The 16,126-nt window shown below is 32.4% G+C and overlaps 1 protein-coding gene across 3 annotated transcripts in view; it reads left to right on the forward strand.

The window, feature by feature from the left end:
• NIPBL (NIPBL cohesin loading factor) overlaps positions 1-16,126 on the forward strand; it is a 198,452-nt gene that overhangs the window by 90,671 nt on the left and 91,655 nt on the right. For all 3 annotated transcript variants that reach the window (XM_081522004.1, XM_081522003.1, XM_081522005.1), the window contains exons 5-9: positions 831-930; positions 1,414-1,565; positions 5,725-5,885; positions 6,843-6,939; positions 10,247-10,873. In XM_081522004.1, the coding sequence (XP_081378130.1) occupies positions 831-930; positions 1,414-1,565; positions 5,725-5,885; positions 6,843-6,939; positions 10,247-10,873 (1,137 nt within the window). The remainder of the gene's footprint in view (positions 1-830; positions 931-1,413; positions 1,566-5,724; positions 5,886-6,842; positions 6,940-10,246; positions 10,874-16,126) is intronic.

Consider the following 16,126-nt stretch of genomic DNA (forward strand, 5'->3'; position numbering starts at 1 on the left):
TGAAAGCTGTTCTCACACTTTCATTCATTAAACAAATATTCATTTAATCCCTATTTTATGGCAAAAATTATTGTGAAAGAAAGAGTAGGAACATTCTGTTGTTCATTAAAAGACTCTGAGATGGTAATTTCAATACCGCAAACCTTGGACCTTTAAGTAAAGTACTTCTTAAAAGTTAGATCCGAATCACAACAAAATACATAGAGTTGTTAAAATTAAGTTCCTAAGGAGGGGAGATGAATGTAATAAAATATTGCACATAATAGGAAATACCATCCAAAAGCCTATTGTAGAGAGAAGTGTGTAGTATTTATTAAGGGATTAGGTCAGAAGTCCCCAACCATTTTGACAGCAGGGACCTATTTCCTGGAAGACAGTTACTCTGTGGACAAGGGATGGGAGATGGTTTTAGGATGATTCAAGCACGTTACATTTATTGTGCACTTTAATGCTGCCACTGATCTGACAGGAGGCACTGGTTCACATCCTGGATGTTGGGGAATCCCTGGATTAGATGAAGTGGCTTCTGAAAGTTCTTTTCAATTCTAAAGCTGAATGTAGGACAGTAAGTAAGCAAGTAAAATTTAAAAACATAGCTCTCTATCTCTGTCCTTGGATTAGTTAACATGCTAAAAGGATGTTTTGGTAAAGCTGGTTGTGCTTAAAATTTATAGTTTCTGTATTTTGCTCTTCAAAATGAACGTGTTGGACAAAAAGAAAAGAACAGAAACTTCTGAGTGTTTGTGAGGGAATGGTTGGTTTAAATCACTTAAAGAATGCTTTACCATTAGAAGAAAATAACATATTTACTGTTTTTGTGTATTATGTAGGAATGATGATGTCTCAGTATAAACTTTCTCAGAATTCCATGCACAGTAGTCCTGCATCTTCCAATTATCAACAAACCACTATCTCACATAGCCCCTCCAGGTAATATATATATCATTTATGAAGAGCTATTTTCTATAATGAATATGTTTGGAAATATACAGTATGTACATGCATTTATGTAATGGTGAAATTCCAAAAGTTAATTCCTAGAGCTAATTTACCTAAAGTTAAAAAGTTTAACATAGTACATGAATATTTGCCTTAAAATGTTAAATGTGGAAATGCTCTAATATACTATTTGAAATAGTAACTTCATTTCATGCAAACAAAAGAATGTGTTAAAATAGAGCGTGTTTGAGATAAATAAGAAAATTCTTGGAGTAGAATTTAGGGAGCGTGTAAAATAAATAAATTACTTTATTTGAAAACTGCTTAGTATAACTCTTAGGTTATGAATTGTGAATAATTTTTGTACATTATTTTTCAGAATTTTCTGTGTACATAGAGTTTATTTTATTGAAATAACAAGAAGTATCACTTATTTCACTTCCTAATATTGTTTATTTGGATTTTGGGTTTTAGCCGGTTTGTGCCACCACAGACAAGCTCTGGGAACAGATTTATGCCACAACAAAATAGCCCAGTGCCTAGTCCATATGCCCCACAAAGCCCTGCAGGATACATGCCATATTCCCATCCTTCAAGTTATACAACACATCCACAGATGCAGCAAGGTAAGAAAGTTGGTGCTTATTTACAGGAATGCCTGTAGTTCCAGCAAATTCATTTTTTTCTTTTTTCTTTTCCTAAGTTTTCAAACACAAATACTAAACTGTATACTTATTCATCAGTAAACATTTCTTTTTAACTATGGCTTATGTAATTAAAAACATATTACATTTATTGCTTGGACATTCATCATTTGGGAGGTAAAAAGATAAGTGTAATTTCAGTCTTTGGATTACCTTATATTATACAACTGAGTATATCTAGTTATGAAATTAGGAACTGCTTTATTTAATTAGGCTTCTTATAGTAGCACTAAATCAAAGAAGAATTATGTTTTACTTTTTTTAATTAGTAAAGTATATGTAGTGAGAAAAATTTAATATCAAGTATGTACAGTACTACAGTACTAATAGAGGAAAATTAATAATCTTGGATGTAGAATTTTCTAGGATTAGATTACTAGTTCTTATTTGAAGTCAGTTGTTGATAATATGATGTCTTTTTAAGATCATACTACCTTGGGATATATGCCATGGCTACCAAATAATGTATTAATATTAGTATACTTTTTTGGAGAAATTTTGAAAAATACAAAATATGATAACACATATACCTATGTTTTTGTCCCTCATAATTAACAACAGATTTTTAACATTCACAATCAGTCTTTGGTTCCTATTTGTATTCTTAGTTTTTTATTATGCATGGAGTCAGTATCTTAATAAAGTTTTAGCTTGGGGTCATCTACTGAAACATCCAGATTCTGGTTTTCCAAACTAGATAATGAAATACTAGGTTGAGCTTATTTCATATAGTAACTCAGGGGAAAACTTGGAGGCAATCAATCACACCTTTGAAATAGACACCTCCAAAATTATAGGATTTAGTGTGAGTGCAAACAGAAGTATGCATGTATACTGGCTCTTATATTTGTGAAATATTACTATTTTACTCTGGGATACCAAAGTTACTTGGAGAAGGAAATGGCACCCCACTCCAGTATTCTTGCCTCGAGAATCCCATGGACAGAGGAGCCTGACAGACTATAATCCATGGGGTTGCAAAGAGTCGGACACAACTGAGCAGCTAACACACATACACATGCCAAAGTTATGAGGATCATTTTAAATGTAATTAAAAAGAGAAATGTTGACAGAACACGTTTGCTTCCTACAGAAATATCCACATATATATGTGTAGGAAAAAATGAGTTTTTACTGTAAATACTGTTGTCACTTTATAAGAAGATAAACCCAGCTTTTTCAAAAGAATAAGTTGAAATCACAAAATCAAAATATATATATATAGTTTGAGGGCCCATTCAATAATGAGTCATTTCTTGGAAATGCTCAGGTACTTGAGAGACTAAAAATAATATTCAGGGATTAGCCTCAAATAGGTATCAAAATTATCATAAAGAAGAAAATTTAATGTGGTAAGGAACAGATAGGTAAATGGAACAGAAAAGATTCTAGAAATAAGGCAGAAGTCTGTGGGAATTTAGAATTTGTGAAAGATAACATTTAAAATTCTTATAAACTTGAAAAGTTTTCATGTGGAAAACTAGAGAATAGCACAGTGGACCATTTTACCAATAGGCATCCTGCCTCTCTGTCCTTAAATACATTTGCTAAGAAGGCAGTTCTCCTTTATAAACACCAAGTGTAATAACTTGCCCCTAAAAATACTGAGAACATTTCTGTACTGTCATTTGATATCCAGTCTATATTGTTTTCACCAGATGCCCCAGATACATCTTTTATAACCTTTTTTCCCCTATATATGATCTAATCTAGTTTCTCACACATTGCACTTGGTTTTTACATCTCTTTTGACTCTTTTAAAAATCTATTTGGTCCCATAGCCTCTCTCCATGACAGTAATTTCTGGTTTTTTTTAGAAATTCTGTGCTACCTTTGTTGTGGAGTATCCCATATTCTAGACTTCACTGTTTCCTATTGTGTTTGATTTGCTCATATACTCCTTATGTTTCCTACCAACTGGAAGTTATCTTTAAAGGCTTTATTAATTTCTAGTTTTATATTTTTGGCAAGGATACTAAATTAAGTAATGTACACTTCATATCACATCAGAAGACTTACAATCACAAGTGGCTTCATTATTAGTAACATTTAGGTGGTAACCACTTCATGTCTTCTTTTATAATGAACATAATTTTTCCTTTGCAATTAGTAAGTAATCTGTCAGATTATACTTTGAGATCACATAACTCTCCTATTTCCTATTAATCTTTATCCTAAAGGGTTTACCATCAAATAGTGATTCTCTTTCCAATTCTGTCATTCTAAGATGGTATCTTGCATCAGTATGTAACAGTGGACTGTTTAATAAATCATGTTGGATAGGTTGGCTAGGCATTTTGAAATTTTAGTTGATTCTTAGATCATCTAGAGCAAAAATGTTCTAGGTAGATAAACTGTTTACATGTTTGTTTGTATTTTGACTCATGGAACTATAAGAAGAAAACATGGGGATGATGTTAGGGTCAAGAAATGGGCTTCCCTGGTAGCTCAACTAGTAAAGAATCCACCTGCAATGCAGGAGACCTGGGTTTGATCCCTGGATTGGGAAGATCCCCTGGAGAAGGGAACAGCTACCCACTCCAGTATTCTGGCCTGGAGAATTCCACAGACTGTATAGTCCATGGGGTCGCAAACAGTCAGACACAACTGAGCGACTTTCACTTACTCACTAAGGGTCAAGAAAGCCTTTCTAAGTAGGACTGTATTCTAGAAATGGGGGCAAAAACAGATTAATCACAAATTTCTGTGTAAGAGGAGAGAACAAGTAAAGACAGGTAAATTGACTAAAGAAGTAAATAATTTACTGAAAAAGAAAAACAAATTGGATGCAGAAAGGTTTAGTATGGTCAGCCTGGTTCACAATTAAAGAGACGTGAATCAAAATTAAATTGAAATAAAATTTTGTAACTATCAGATTAGTGAACATGTTTTAGTGTGCAGGGAAATTCAAACTTCATACAGTTCTCATAGGGATATAAATTGGTAGAACTGTTTTAGAGAGCAGTTTGACAATATCTATTTCTGTTTAAAATGCGTATATCTCCCTCAGTTCTTCAAAATCTCTTTTATAACTGGGGGAGGGTATAAAACATGCTCCGACAGTTCCATCTCAAGTTCTACCAAGCATTCATGGAAAGGATATTCTAATTTTACTAGAACTAAAGACCTCAGTATGAAAAAACAAAACTATGAAACTTTTGAAAGAAAATTTTGGAGAGTAATTTTTATGATTTTGTGTTAAGTAGGGAATCTGAATGTGTAATACACATGAAAAGATGCTTGGCCTCACTACTATTTAAGGAAAGAAACAAATTAAAGTAACTATCAGAGATATTTCTCATCTTCAGATTGATGAAAATCGTTGGCAAGAATATAGAACAGCAAGAACACTTGTCTAGTCTATTACTAGTAGAGGTCATAAATAATTTGGAAAACTATTTGTTAATATTTAGTAAGGGTTAAAAACAGGAATATTCAGCAATTTCACTCCTAGACACATTTATAAGTCATTATAAGAATATATAATACTTTACAACATTGTTTATGATGACAAAAATATTCAAGCACTCTAAACTACTAACATAAGTCTGGATAAAATGTGTACATTATGCAGCAGACTATATGTCATTATTTATTTAAAATAAATTAAAACTACATATATAAAAATAGATACATTTGAATACAATATTGAAATTAAAAAGTTATGGAAGGATATATACATATACCTTTTATATAATGTGCTAAGCAATAACGTGTTATTTAGGAATACATTTGTTTATAGAAAAGCTATAAAGATATTCATAGGTAGAATGAACTCTAAGTTCAATGTAGTGCTTGCTTTTAGTGAATAAGGGGAAGAAAATAAAGGAGAGGCATATGCAGATATATGGAGAGCTTCAACCATATCTAATGTCTTATTTCTTTTCAGAAATCAATCTGAATGACTTGTGGCACAGTGTTAAGATTTGATCAAGCTGTGTATAGTCAGCCAGCTTATTATATTAGCCTTTGTAATTTATGAAGACTAAAGTATTACTTGTGAACAATTATTGTTACTATCCTCTAAGCATTTTACCAGTGTGTTTTTATAAATCTTTTTTAAAATTCTTATTAATTTCAGCATCGGTATCAAGTCCCATTGTTGCAGGTGGTTTGAGAAACCTACATGATAATAAAGTTTCTGGTTCGTTGTCTGGCAGTTCTGCTAATCATCACGCTGATAATCCTAGACATGGCTCAAGCGACGACTACCTGCACATGGTCCACAGGCTAAGTAGTGACGTATGTGATCGTGTTAGTTACCGTTACAGTGATGAGATGGCGCTGGTGTGTGTCTCATGACCTAGTATTCCAATCCTGTAATGTGAAGGATTTCTGTCTTTAGTTCTGATATTTGTCTCATGACCTAGTATTCCAATCCTGTAATATGAACGAGATCTGTCTTTTTTTGAGGATTATACTACGTCTGAGAATTTAGCTGTACTCATACAGCTTAATCTAGAGAAGGGTTGCTAAACTGGCCAGTAGTCTGATCCACAAACTAAGAATGATTTTCATAGTTTAAGAGAACAACAGCAACAAATAACTTTATGTGACAAACTGTGTATGACCCATAAAACTTACGCATTATCTGTCTCTTTACAGAAAAAGTTTGCCAACCTGTGGTCTAGAGGTTTAGGTCCTTAATGAAATCATACTTTATCTTAAAGTATTTGCTTACACAAGGATATCCTCTTATGAGCCTTTATATATTAGTACTTAGCTCTTTTTCCCACTAAGACTTGTAAAAAACATTTTTCCCTGAAATTCAATGTTACTTTTATGTTATTGAAATAATCCACATACTAGAAATTTGTCTTGTTATTTTTTTGGTGGTATTATCACATGTTACATGTATTTAAGTTGAACAAAGATGACATTGGACTCTGCCCTCAGGACATTTACATTTACGACCTACTAGGATATTCAGAGCTCCTTTTGTGGAAAACAGTAAACATGTAACATGCTAGTAATACCAGCTTTCTTATTCATTGCCATGCTTAGGCTGTTGATTGTTTGGGATACAGTTTCAATTCTTCTAAGATATACCACGAAGAAAACAGGAAAGTGCAGAAGAATTATGCTTTTGAATACCAACACTCTACCTGTCAGTAATTTATGTCTTTTATTGGTTCTCTTTAAGATTTCTATAAAGTCTCTTCCATCATTCAAGGTATAACTGTTATACTCTATTCCTAGGATGGAGATTCTTCAACAATGAGGAATGCTGCGTCTTTTCCCTTGAGGTCTCCACAGCCAGTATGTTCCCCTGCTGGAAGTGATGGGACTCCAAAAGGTATCATTATAACTAAAATTTCTTAAATTTTTCATATTTCATGTTGAGTAAAGAATTCAAACTTCTTAACGCAGTTACCAAAAAATTATTCTTCATGACTTTTCATTTATTGTAGGAAAAAAAGGAACCTGTACTTATTGATACTGTTTTCAGATATATATGGTATCATTCTTACTGATTATCCAGTGGTCTTTTCAAACCATAATCCTTTTAATATTTCTTAAATATTTGAAATTATTGATCTTTCTCCTCCTTGGCCTCCAAAACTTATTTTGTAGTGAATCCACCTGCTTTCTGTGTTTTTTCATTGCCATTTTTTCCTTCATTAGCTCTTTGTTCTCTTGTTTCTCAAGATTTCTATCATTATATTTTTATCTTCTATTTTACTTTTTTCCTTGACTGTTTTACTCAGTTTTGGTAGTAGCATTGGTTATTTTTGTGAATAGGACTCCCAAATCAATGTCTTTGGTTCCAGTTCTGTCTCCCAAATTGTAATTTTTCATTCCAGACAAAACCTCTTCACATCTAGCTGATGTTTCAAATTCATGTTCAAAATTGTTCTCGTTCTTTCTGCCATTTTTGTTGGTCTTAATGATATTTCAATCCTGAATTGACTTAATCTTCTCTCACTTCTTAGATAGTCGTTTATCAAAATCTGGCCTATTTATTCTATGTGAATTACTTCACTTGATCTTGTACATCTACTTTCATTTCTGCTTATTAAAATCGTACTAATTCTTCAAGTTCTAAGTTAAATGGCTAATCTTCTATGGACTCTCCCCTAGTGTCTCTAAGATGTTTACATTTTTTCTAATAACTTATTTATGAACATGAATTTTGTTTTGTGTATCTTCAAGTTCCCAAAGAACCTTGTGTGGTCTTCTTTTGTGCATAGTAAAGTCACAAAATTCTGAATTTAAACCCACGTTTGAGCTATTTTTAAAAATATTTAAAACTGAGCTTCCTCAGTGGCTCAGTCTTAAAAAATACGCCTGCCAGTGCAGGAAACACTGCATTGGCAGTGTTTGATCCCGCATCCGGAAGATCCCACATACAGTGGAGCAACTAAGCCCAAGCACCACATCTACTGAGCCCACACTCTATGGAGTCTGCAAAGTGTGACTGAGGCCTGTGCATCTTAGAGGCCATGCTCTGCAACAAGAGACGCCACCACAATGAGAAGCCTGTACACCACCACTGAAGAGTAGCCTCTGCTTGTCACAACTACAGAAAAGCCTGTGCAACAAGAAAGAGCCAGCATGGTCAAAAATAAATAAATAAGTGTTAGTTTAAAAAAAACAAAACTTAAAACTAAAGTCCAAACGTAAAAACAAAAACTTAAAACATCCAAGTTTGTTGGAGGAGAATATCATATCCACTTTAGAGAATTCGCTTTTAATTAATTGCAGTATAGCTGATAATAAATTTTAACTGTTCATGAGAATTTTGTGGCCATCTAAAACATGGACTGGGCTGCATCACTGTAAAGATTTTTTTTTCATAGTTTATGTTCCAGGTCTTTGATTTGGGATATTCTTCATGAGGTGAAAGCTGAACTTTTTTGAGCCATTCTAATTCAATAATTGAAATTTTGAGCCATTCTAATTCTTTCATTCTATGAATTTTCAGGGATTAAAATAACTCAGTTTGTGAAAAAGAGAACAACTTCCAGAGTAACTCTGTTTGTAGTTTAGGTGTCAAGGTTAGGTACAAATCTTACAGATATTTTCAGAGTGAGAAATATTTAGACTGCCAGGGAGGAGAGTAGCAGTGGAATAGCTGGTTACTCTGGGTAACGAAACCATTTTCCCTGTAACTTTTGAGGATGGATAGATGAATGAGTAGATGGTTAGATGGATAGATAACTGTAGACAGAAAGAGAAGAAAACTAGAACAGTTAAGCTCACTAACTTTCCTTCTCGGAAGCCTCTATTTCTGCTCATGCAGTTGTTTTCCAACTAGTTTTGAATGTTGAATGCCTCTTCAGTAAGCCTAGTTTGATTTTTAGATTAATTGCTGGAATTTAAAATTTGTTCTAAAATATATATAATTTGACAGATAAATTTTAAGTGAAAAGACAATATGACATATGTGTTATAATTCAGACATTAGACCCATCTGGGCTTAAATTTTTGATTTGCTGGCTATTTAATATTGGGAAAATTTCTTAATCTCTGCAAAATAGTAATAATATTCATCAAGATTGTTGTAAATCATTTAAATGAATTGATGTGCAAAGTACTTTGGACAAGCTCTGACACAAAATAAGTGGTCCCAGAGTGTTAGTTTCATTTATTTTTAATGTCTCCATAAAAGCTCCATCTGAAATCAGTCTATCTATTGATGTAACTTCAAACTAACATTTGTAGTAAAAACACGGAAATAATTTAAGACAAGCGTAGGTTTAAGTCCATTCTATAAAGCACTTTAACCTTGACTGATTTTTATTATTTCTCATGGTCTTTTAAAATTTTTACAAGTAGTCTGATTGACAAGTAATGTACATATTATTCAGATACAGTTATACATTTGTTTCTAAAGCATGTCAATGCAATTTTTCATCATTGAAACTTGTTAACAAAAAATTTTCCCATTTGTTTAGCTTATTTTTAACACTTCCTTATATAGTGTGTAATTTTGGGCTGAACATGTTTTATTGAGCATTGAAATTGGCTCGACCTGCATATTTTTCTAATAAAAGGAGGATTAGCAAGCTGAAGAGAGTATGTAAATGGTGTTAAGTGAGGGAAAAAGAGATGACCACATAAAAGTATAAGTTAATACTTTACCACCAATTTTTAAATAAGTGAAGACTGATCCCTGTAATTTTTCCCACTTCCTTTTTCTTATACCATTAAGTATTACTGTGAGTGTAGTCTCCAGGATTAATTTGTAACCTTTTTGTAGTTTGACAGACTTATTCTTGCTTTAGACATGTCAAGTTTTCTAGATAATAAGTGAGAGTATAGAGATTATCATTCTTAAAATATTTGTTGCATCTTTAAAAATAGTGAACTCTTTTGATGTTTTCAAGGTAGGTACTTATACTTTTTAGGTGAAAAAATAAAAATAATACTGATCTGGAAGATGAAAACCCATTCTTTAATTCAAACCTGAGTCATCTAGCAGCAAGCTGAAAGGCCATAGGGGGACACATCGTTAGGCTTTCATATTCTGTAAATAAGTAGCCGGATGAAATTGTTTACATTTTTTCTGGCAGTACTGTATTGTTGCTTATTTAATGTATCACATGTCTGAAAATACAAAACTAGCACAACTGTTGATTCCTGTTGAATTGTTTTTCTAGGATCAAGACCACCTTTAATCCTGCAGTCTCAGTCTCTACCTTGTTCATCACCTCGAGATGTTCCACCAGACATCTTGTTGGATTCTCCAGAAAGAAAACAAAAGAAGCAAAAGAAAATGAAATTAGGCAAAGATGAAAAAGACCAGAATGAGAAGGCTGCAATGTATGATATCATTAGCTCTCCATCCAAGGACTCTACTAAACTTACGTTAAGACTTACTCGTGTAAGGTCTTCAGACATGGACCAGCAAGAGGATATGCTTTCTGGTATGGAAAATAGCAATGTTTCAGAAAATGATATTCCTTTTAATGTGCAGTACCCAGGACAGACTTCAAAAACACCCATTACTCCACAGGATGTAAACCGCCCACTAAATGCTGCTCAGTGTTTGTCGCAGCAAGAACAAACAGCATTCCTTCCAGCAAATCAAGTGCCTGTTTTACAACAGAACACTTCAGTTGCTACAAAACAGCCCCAGACTTCTGTGGTACTGAATCAGCAACAGGTATCACAACAGGGACCTATATATGATGAAGTGGAATTGGATGCATTGGCTGAAATCGAGCGAATAGAAAGAGAATCAGCTATTGAAAGGGAGCGCTTTTCAAAAGAAGTTCAAGATAAAGGTAAAATAATCTCATTACTATCACTTCATACCCTTGGTGAATATATAATGTCCTAACATGTTTTTAAAATTACTCTTTTTTCTTATTATGTTTTATAATTTTTAATGTTTCTCCTCAATTATGGTTTTGTTACTAATGCTCATCCCTCAGAAGTTAAATTCTTAATTTCATTTTTTATCTGAAAGAACTATCTGAAATTTGGTAATTCTGTAAAACCGAATCGGTCTATCACCTGTTATATATCAAATGATTTTATCTGTGCTCATCTTCTAAAATGAACATTGTTTCCACAAATTATGTTAACATAATTTTGCATCTTTACCTTTTTTCTACCTAAACAAGGTTAACCACTATAGATTATTTTGAATCAGTGCTTTTAAGGAAAAATTGTGTGTATGTTTGTTATGCAATTAGATTTTTCCCTTGGTTTCTAATTTTGTCATCTCAATATGAATTTTTTTAAGTAAAAAAATTAAAGAATTCTAAGTTAATATTAAATAGCAATAAGAATCAAAGATCTTTTGTTGGTGATTACAGTTAAGTGTTCCCTTTTGTCTGACTGGTGTATTAGGATGAATTTACAAGACACCTGTTCTGTGAGTTTATGGACTTTCTTTTTGTGCTTTGTAAAAAATGTAATGAAGGTAAATTCTGTTAAGTTCTTAGTTGTTTGGTTTGGTGAGCAGTAGGTTTAAAAATCTCTTGACAATTTTTAGAGAGACTAGTAATCAATAGTTTAACTTACTTAAAGTTAGTTATTTATAATAAATTTTATGTCTCTGCAGTAGGTGCATATACATATTTGACCATCTAAACCAAAGAATACTTTGATTTAATTTTATAGTTAAATATTCTAGATTTAGTTATAGTTCTTCTAGTTTCTCTTCGGTCATTACAAAACAAAACTTCTTGATATTGACTTGAATTCATTTTTATATATGATCTTGCTCATTATGTGACAGGATCACTTGTAGATCATTCTGTACCTATGTTGAGAAACATGCAAAGATCATATTATGTTTCCTGCCTATCATGACGGCTGTTTTTAATGTTACTGGGAGAATAGGCTGTACTTGGTAATTGTTATGTTACAGTCTTTGCTAAGTGCAGAAATCACAGGTAGATACAGATAAAGAAATTGCTAGAAGTCTTCATTTTATCAGCTAGGAAACTATTTTTTTAACTAGCAGATCATTGACATTAAAGATGAAATAAAGTGTCACTTGCCCTTTTTCTCTTTGCTTAGTAAGTTGGGGTTCAGGAAATATCTTTTCCTCCAGCCTCTCATAAAAGTATATGCATATCAAGTGAAGAGAGCAATATTATTCAGCTACTCTCGATAATATTACCCAATTCCATTTCCTGAATCCTATGACAGTTTTGTAAAAAAACATGTACTATTGTAATTTCTTTGCCAAGAAATATTAGTTGCCTTGAGAACTTTTGCATGACATTTTAATTTGTGTTTTAAAAAATTACGTTCTTTTTAAAAAGAGTATTATGATTCTTTTTTAATGACTTAATTGTTGGAATGAAAGCAGAGAAAATGGTGAGCTTTTTTCCTTACTTTTTTGAACTTTTACTGTATCATATTTGTTGAAACCACAGTTTTTAGTTTTAAAAACTGAATGGAAATAAGGATAGTAAGATAATACTAGTTGCATGTTAGCAAGCATTTTAGACTGCTAACTTTTCTTTGGGAAAATAAAAGAAAATCAACAAACAGCATACTGTTCTTCCTAAAACTTGTTATGTATATTTAAATTTTGATTGTCCATCTTCTCTGTCATCTGTGATGGTGTGACTATAACAAAGATAATTGAAAAGTTGAGTGACCACAGTTGACTTACAATTTTGAAACAATGTAAGCTAACTTACAGAGGCAGCTGGTTCTGTAAGGATTTAAGGGAAAAGATGAACTGTCTGATTTTCAGTTTGATTTAGATGATTTTTCTCAAATTCGTTATGCTGATTTGGCTGACCTTATATTAGTGCTGTCATCTCTAACTAGCCTTCTGAGAGCCATGTCCCCATGACTTTATTTGAAAACCTATGGAATTTAGGTATTAGCTGACACCTTTGATTTAAATCTTGTCATTTTGTATTCAATTTCTGAATTGTGTAATGAGATAGTGTTTTATATATAAGCAGTTATATTGGGATTTTGAAAAGATTAAAGGTTTGGTATATTGCTCTAAGTTTGTAGTTGAGGTCATAAATTAAAGTTTTCTGAAGTGGTAGTCCCTTGAGAGGTGAAATACTTCAAAGAAGTATTGAGTGAATTTATCACTAGTTACTGCTGCATCTTAGGACTATATTGTAAAATTGGTGTTTACTGTATTCTGAGGTTCGGCACTGAGTACTTTTTTATAACTTTTATTGCTGGTAGTAAGGAACAAACAAGACTACTTGTCTGGTCTACATGGTTTTGCTCAGAGCTCTGCTCTAGGTTATGAGCTTGTTTCCCATCATATTTGTTTGTTATAAATGAATGAATGAATCATTCCCTTCAGTTGACCAGAAGTTAGAAACCTTTACCTTACGAATAAGATTAGAAAGTTCACCAAACAAGATTGTTTGATAATTGTGGAATTCAAGAAAAGGGACAGAATACTCTTAGAAATATTTTACGTAGGCTGTGATATAACCTAAAACACTGCTGTTCCACACACAGAAGATGCTTTTCTGGCTGCTGGATATTCATGTTCCTTTGGCCTGTTCTCTCTTCTTTGGACAGTTTTACATACATCGACAGATTAATTCTGTGCAACCTAATATTTTATAATATTCCTAAAGGACCTTCTTCTCAATCTTTTGCTCAACCTTTTAACATCTTTAATTACATAAATTAATTTTAAAGGGCTATTTTTCTTTGCTTCTGGGATGAGCTGTGATAGACATTAATATCTCCATGTGCTGAAAATACCTGCTTTCTGTTGTTACAGAGGGGGTTTCTTTGTTTATCTTTGCCTGTTTCATCTTTTCCGAAGGTCCACTTTCCATGTTAGCAAGTTTAAGGAATGGCCTAGCTTCACTAATGTTTTTTATGATGTTAAAATATTCTTGCACTGTAACCCTTACTAGAAGTAAATTATTATGTATTGTCATTTGAAATAAGAGACTGGGATTTGGGACAGGAATAGGACAATTAGTCACTTAGCCTGTACTTTGGTTTAGGGATGGGATGTTTTCATTTTCTTATAATTAGCTACTCTGTGTACAGTTGCTCTGCTTGTTTTGCTTATAGTGTTTTCAGTTATCACTTGTAGTAGACTTAGGCAGGTGATATAGTTTGTTTCTTATAAGCATAATTGAGTTCACCATTTCTGTAAGGATCAGATCTTATTTTCAAAATATCAGCATCAAGATGACAAATGTTGTGGTTTCAAAATTAAGATATGTTTTCGCATACATTTTCTTTAGGAATACCTAAAGTTTAATACCTTAACTTACTAATTCCAGTTCTTTAGAAAGCTTACAGGTAGTAGTGTTGCAGATATTAAAATTATTCTTCATAGAGATGGCTTTCAGTCATTAGGTTAAGGTCATGTAGTGAAGACTGATAACAAAAGTGAATAGACAAAAGTGACCTGTGTGGATTCAGAGCCACTTTACAGGAATAAGTTCTTGGAGGAGCTGATTCAGATTGAGTGAATCAGAGCCTGCGTGCTTTTAACTTATCCAAGAATCTTTGCAGTAGTAATGGAATTGTTCTGGGTTTTACAGAAGAGGTGAAGTACCCTTCAATAGTTCAAAAATTAAAACTTTGTATTTAGCAATATTTTATGCGTAGTAGAAAAAGTATAAGCTCTTCCCTAAACTTAACATATCACTCATGTACAAATGCTTTTTCTTTTTGTTCTAAATAATTAGAGCATCTATATAAAGATGCTATATTTTATCATCAGAGAAATTATACAACATGATAATTTCTTTGAAATTAAACTCTGCTAAATTTACATTTTAATAATGATAAGTTAGAATAAGGTTAATGATATATTAATTACTAAGTATTTTGCAGTCTTTTAAAATTTAGCCTTCGTGATATTTTAATGTTTTTCTAAAAGACAACTTGGTCATATTAATAAAAGGATGAGCCACACATCTCTTAAGAGAGCTCTCCAGATGCTTGAGATCTATGTCAATAATTCTTAGATGCTTAGGTTACCATTTTAATGGCTTTCATAAAGCATATTTCATTGAAAAACAAAGAAATCTTGGATTAATGCTAATTTAAATTTCTAGATGCTTAGATTTTTTTCTAAATGCTTATAAAAGTTTAAGGGATAAATATAAGGTTATAAAGCATCCTGTTTTTGAGGTAATTATTTGGTGTGCCCTTTGGGAAGATATAAAGGTTGTTTTGTGTGGCAGAACAGTCAGACGCAAAATTCTATAAGTTAGTATTCTGAGTGTTTTTTTTCTTAGATGCTGATACAAAAAGCTTTATAGAAGTTTTTGCCAGGTTAGTTTTAAGTAGGGAAAACAGTTTAATGATAACATAATTTATTATTATCATCATGTAGTTATTTTGCAAATGGAGAAAGTGTAGTGATAGATTTGACTTCTGAATAACTGAAAACGCAGAATGATTAGTTCCTTAAAAAAATTACTGGCAAATATCTAAAATAAATTTTAGTAATATTTGATTAGATTATAAACTGTAAGGGGCTGCTGCTTCATATTTTAAAAATAAAACGATGAAATTTTGGTGTGTAAAAGCATCATTACTATTAAAAACGTCCCCCCCCCCCAGAACTTGGTTCTGTCATATTTAAGGGATTGCTTTTAGTGGTCATTTTGACTTTTCACTGTTTGATCCTCTTTTTCTTAAATAATATTTTATCATATTAATGAATACTATAAGAGAGTATAAAGACTGTCCTAAAAAAAATTAAAAATAACTGTTAAAATAGCCAGGCAATTCAGCAAGTATCATTAAAGCAGGCAGAGTCTCAAGGCGCTATCATGTTATATATTTTATGAACTGTGTGTTAGCTTTTAAATTAGATTTGTGCTGTTGACACCTTGAAGAATTTGAATCCTGGATCAAAGCGTAATAATTATTATTAAGTTCTTTTTTTCCTCTCTCCTCATACATTTTTTTTTTTCAGTGACATGATTTCTGTTTTCTTTTGGGTTTTATTCTTTTTCATACTTTCCTTACATGTGGCAAAAGCACCCTGTTTTGTATGTTGCCATTTTGGGGCTCTTTGTAGTTTTTATTAGATTAGCAGTTTAAATTATCTTTTT

This window comes from Giraffa tippelskirchi, chromosome 8, assembly GCF_054371585.1.
Source record: "Giraffa tippelskirchi isolate mGirTip1 chromosome 8, T2T-mGirTip1v1.2.pri, whole genome shotgun sequence".
Classification (NCBI taxonomy): Eukaryota; Metazoa; Chordata; class Mammalia; order Artiodactyla; family Giraffidae; genus Giraffa; species Giraffa tippelskirchi.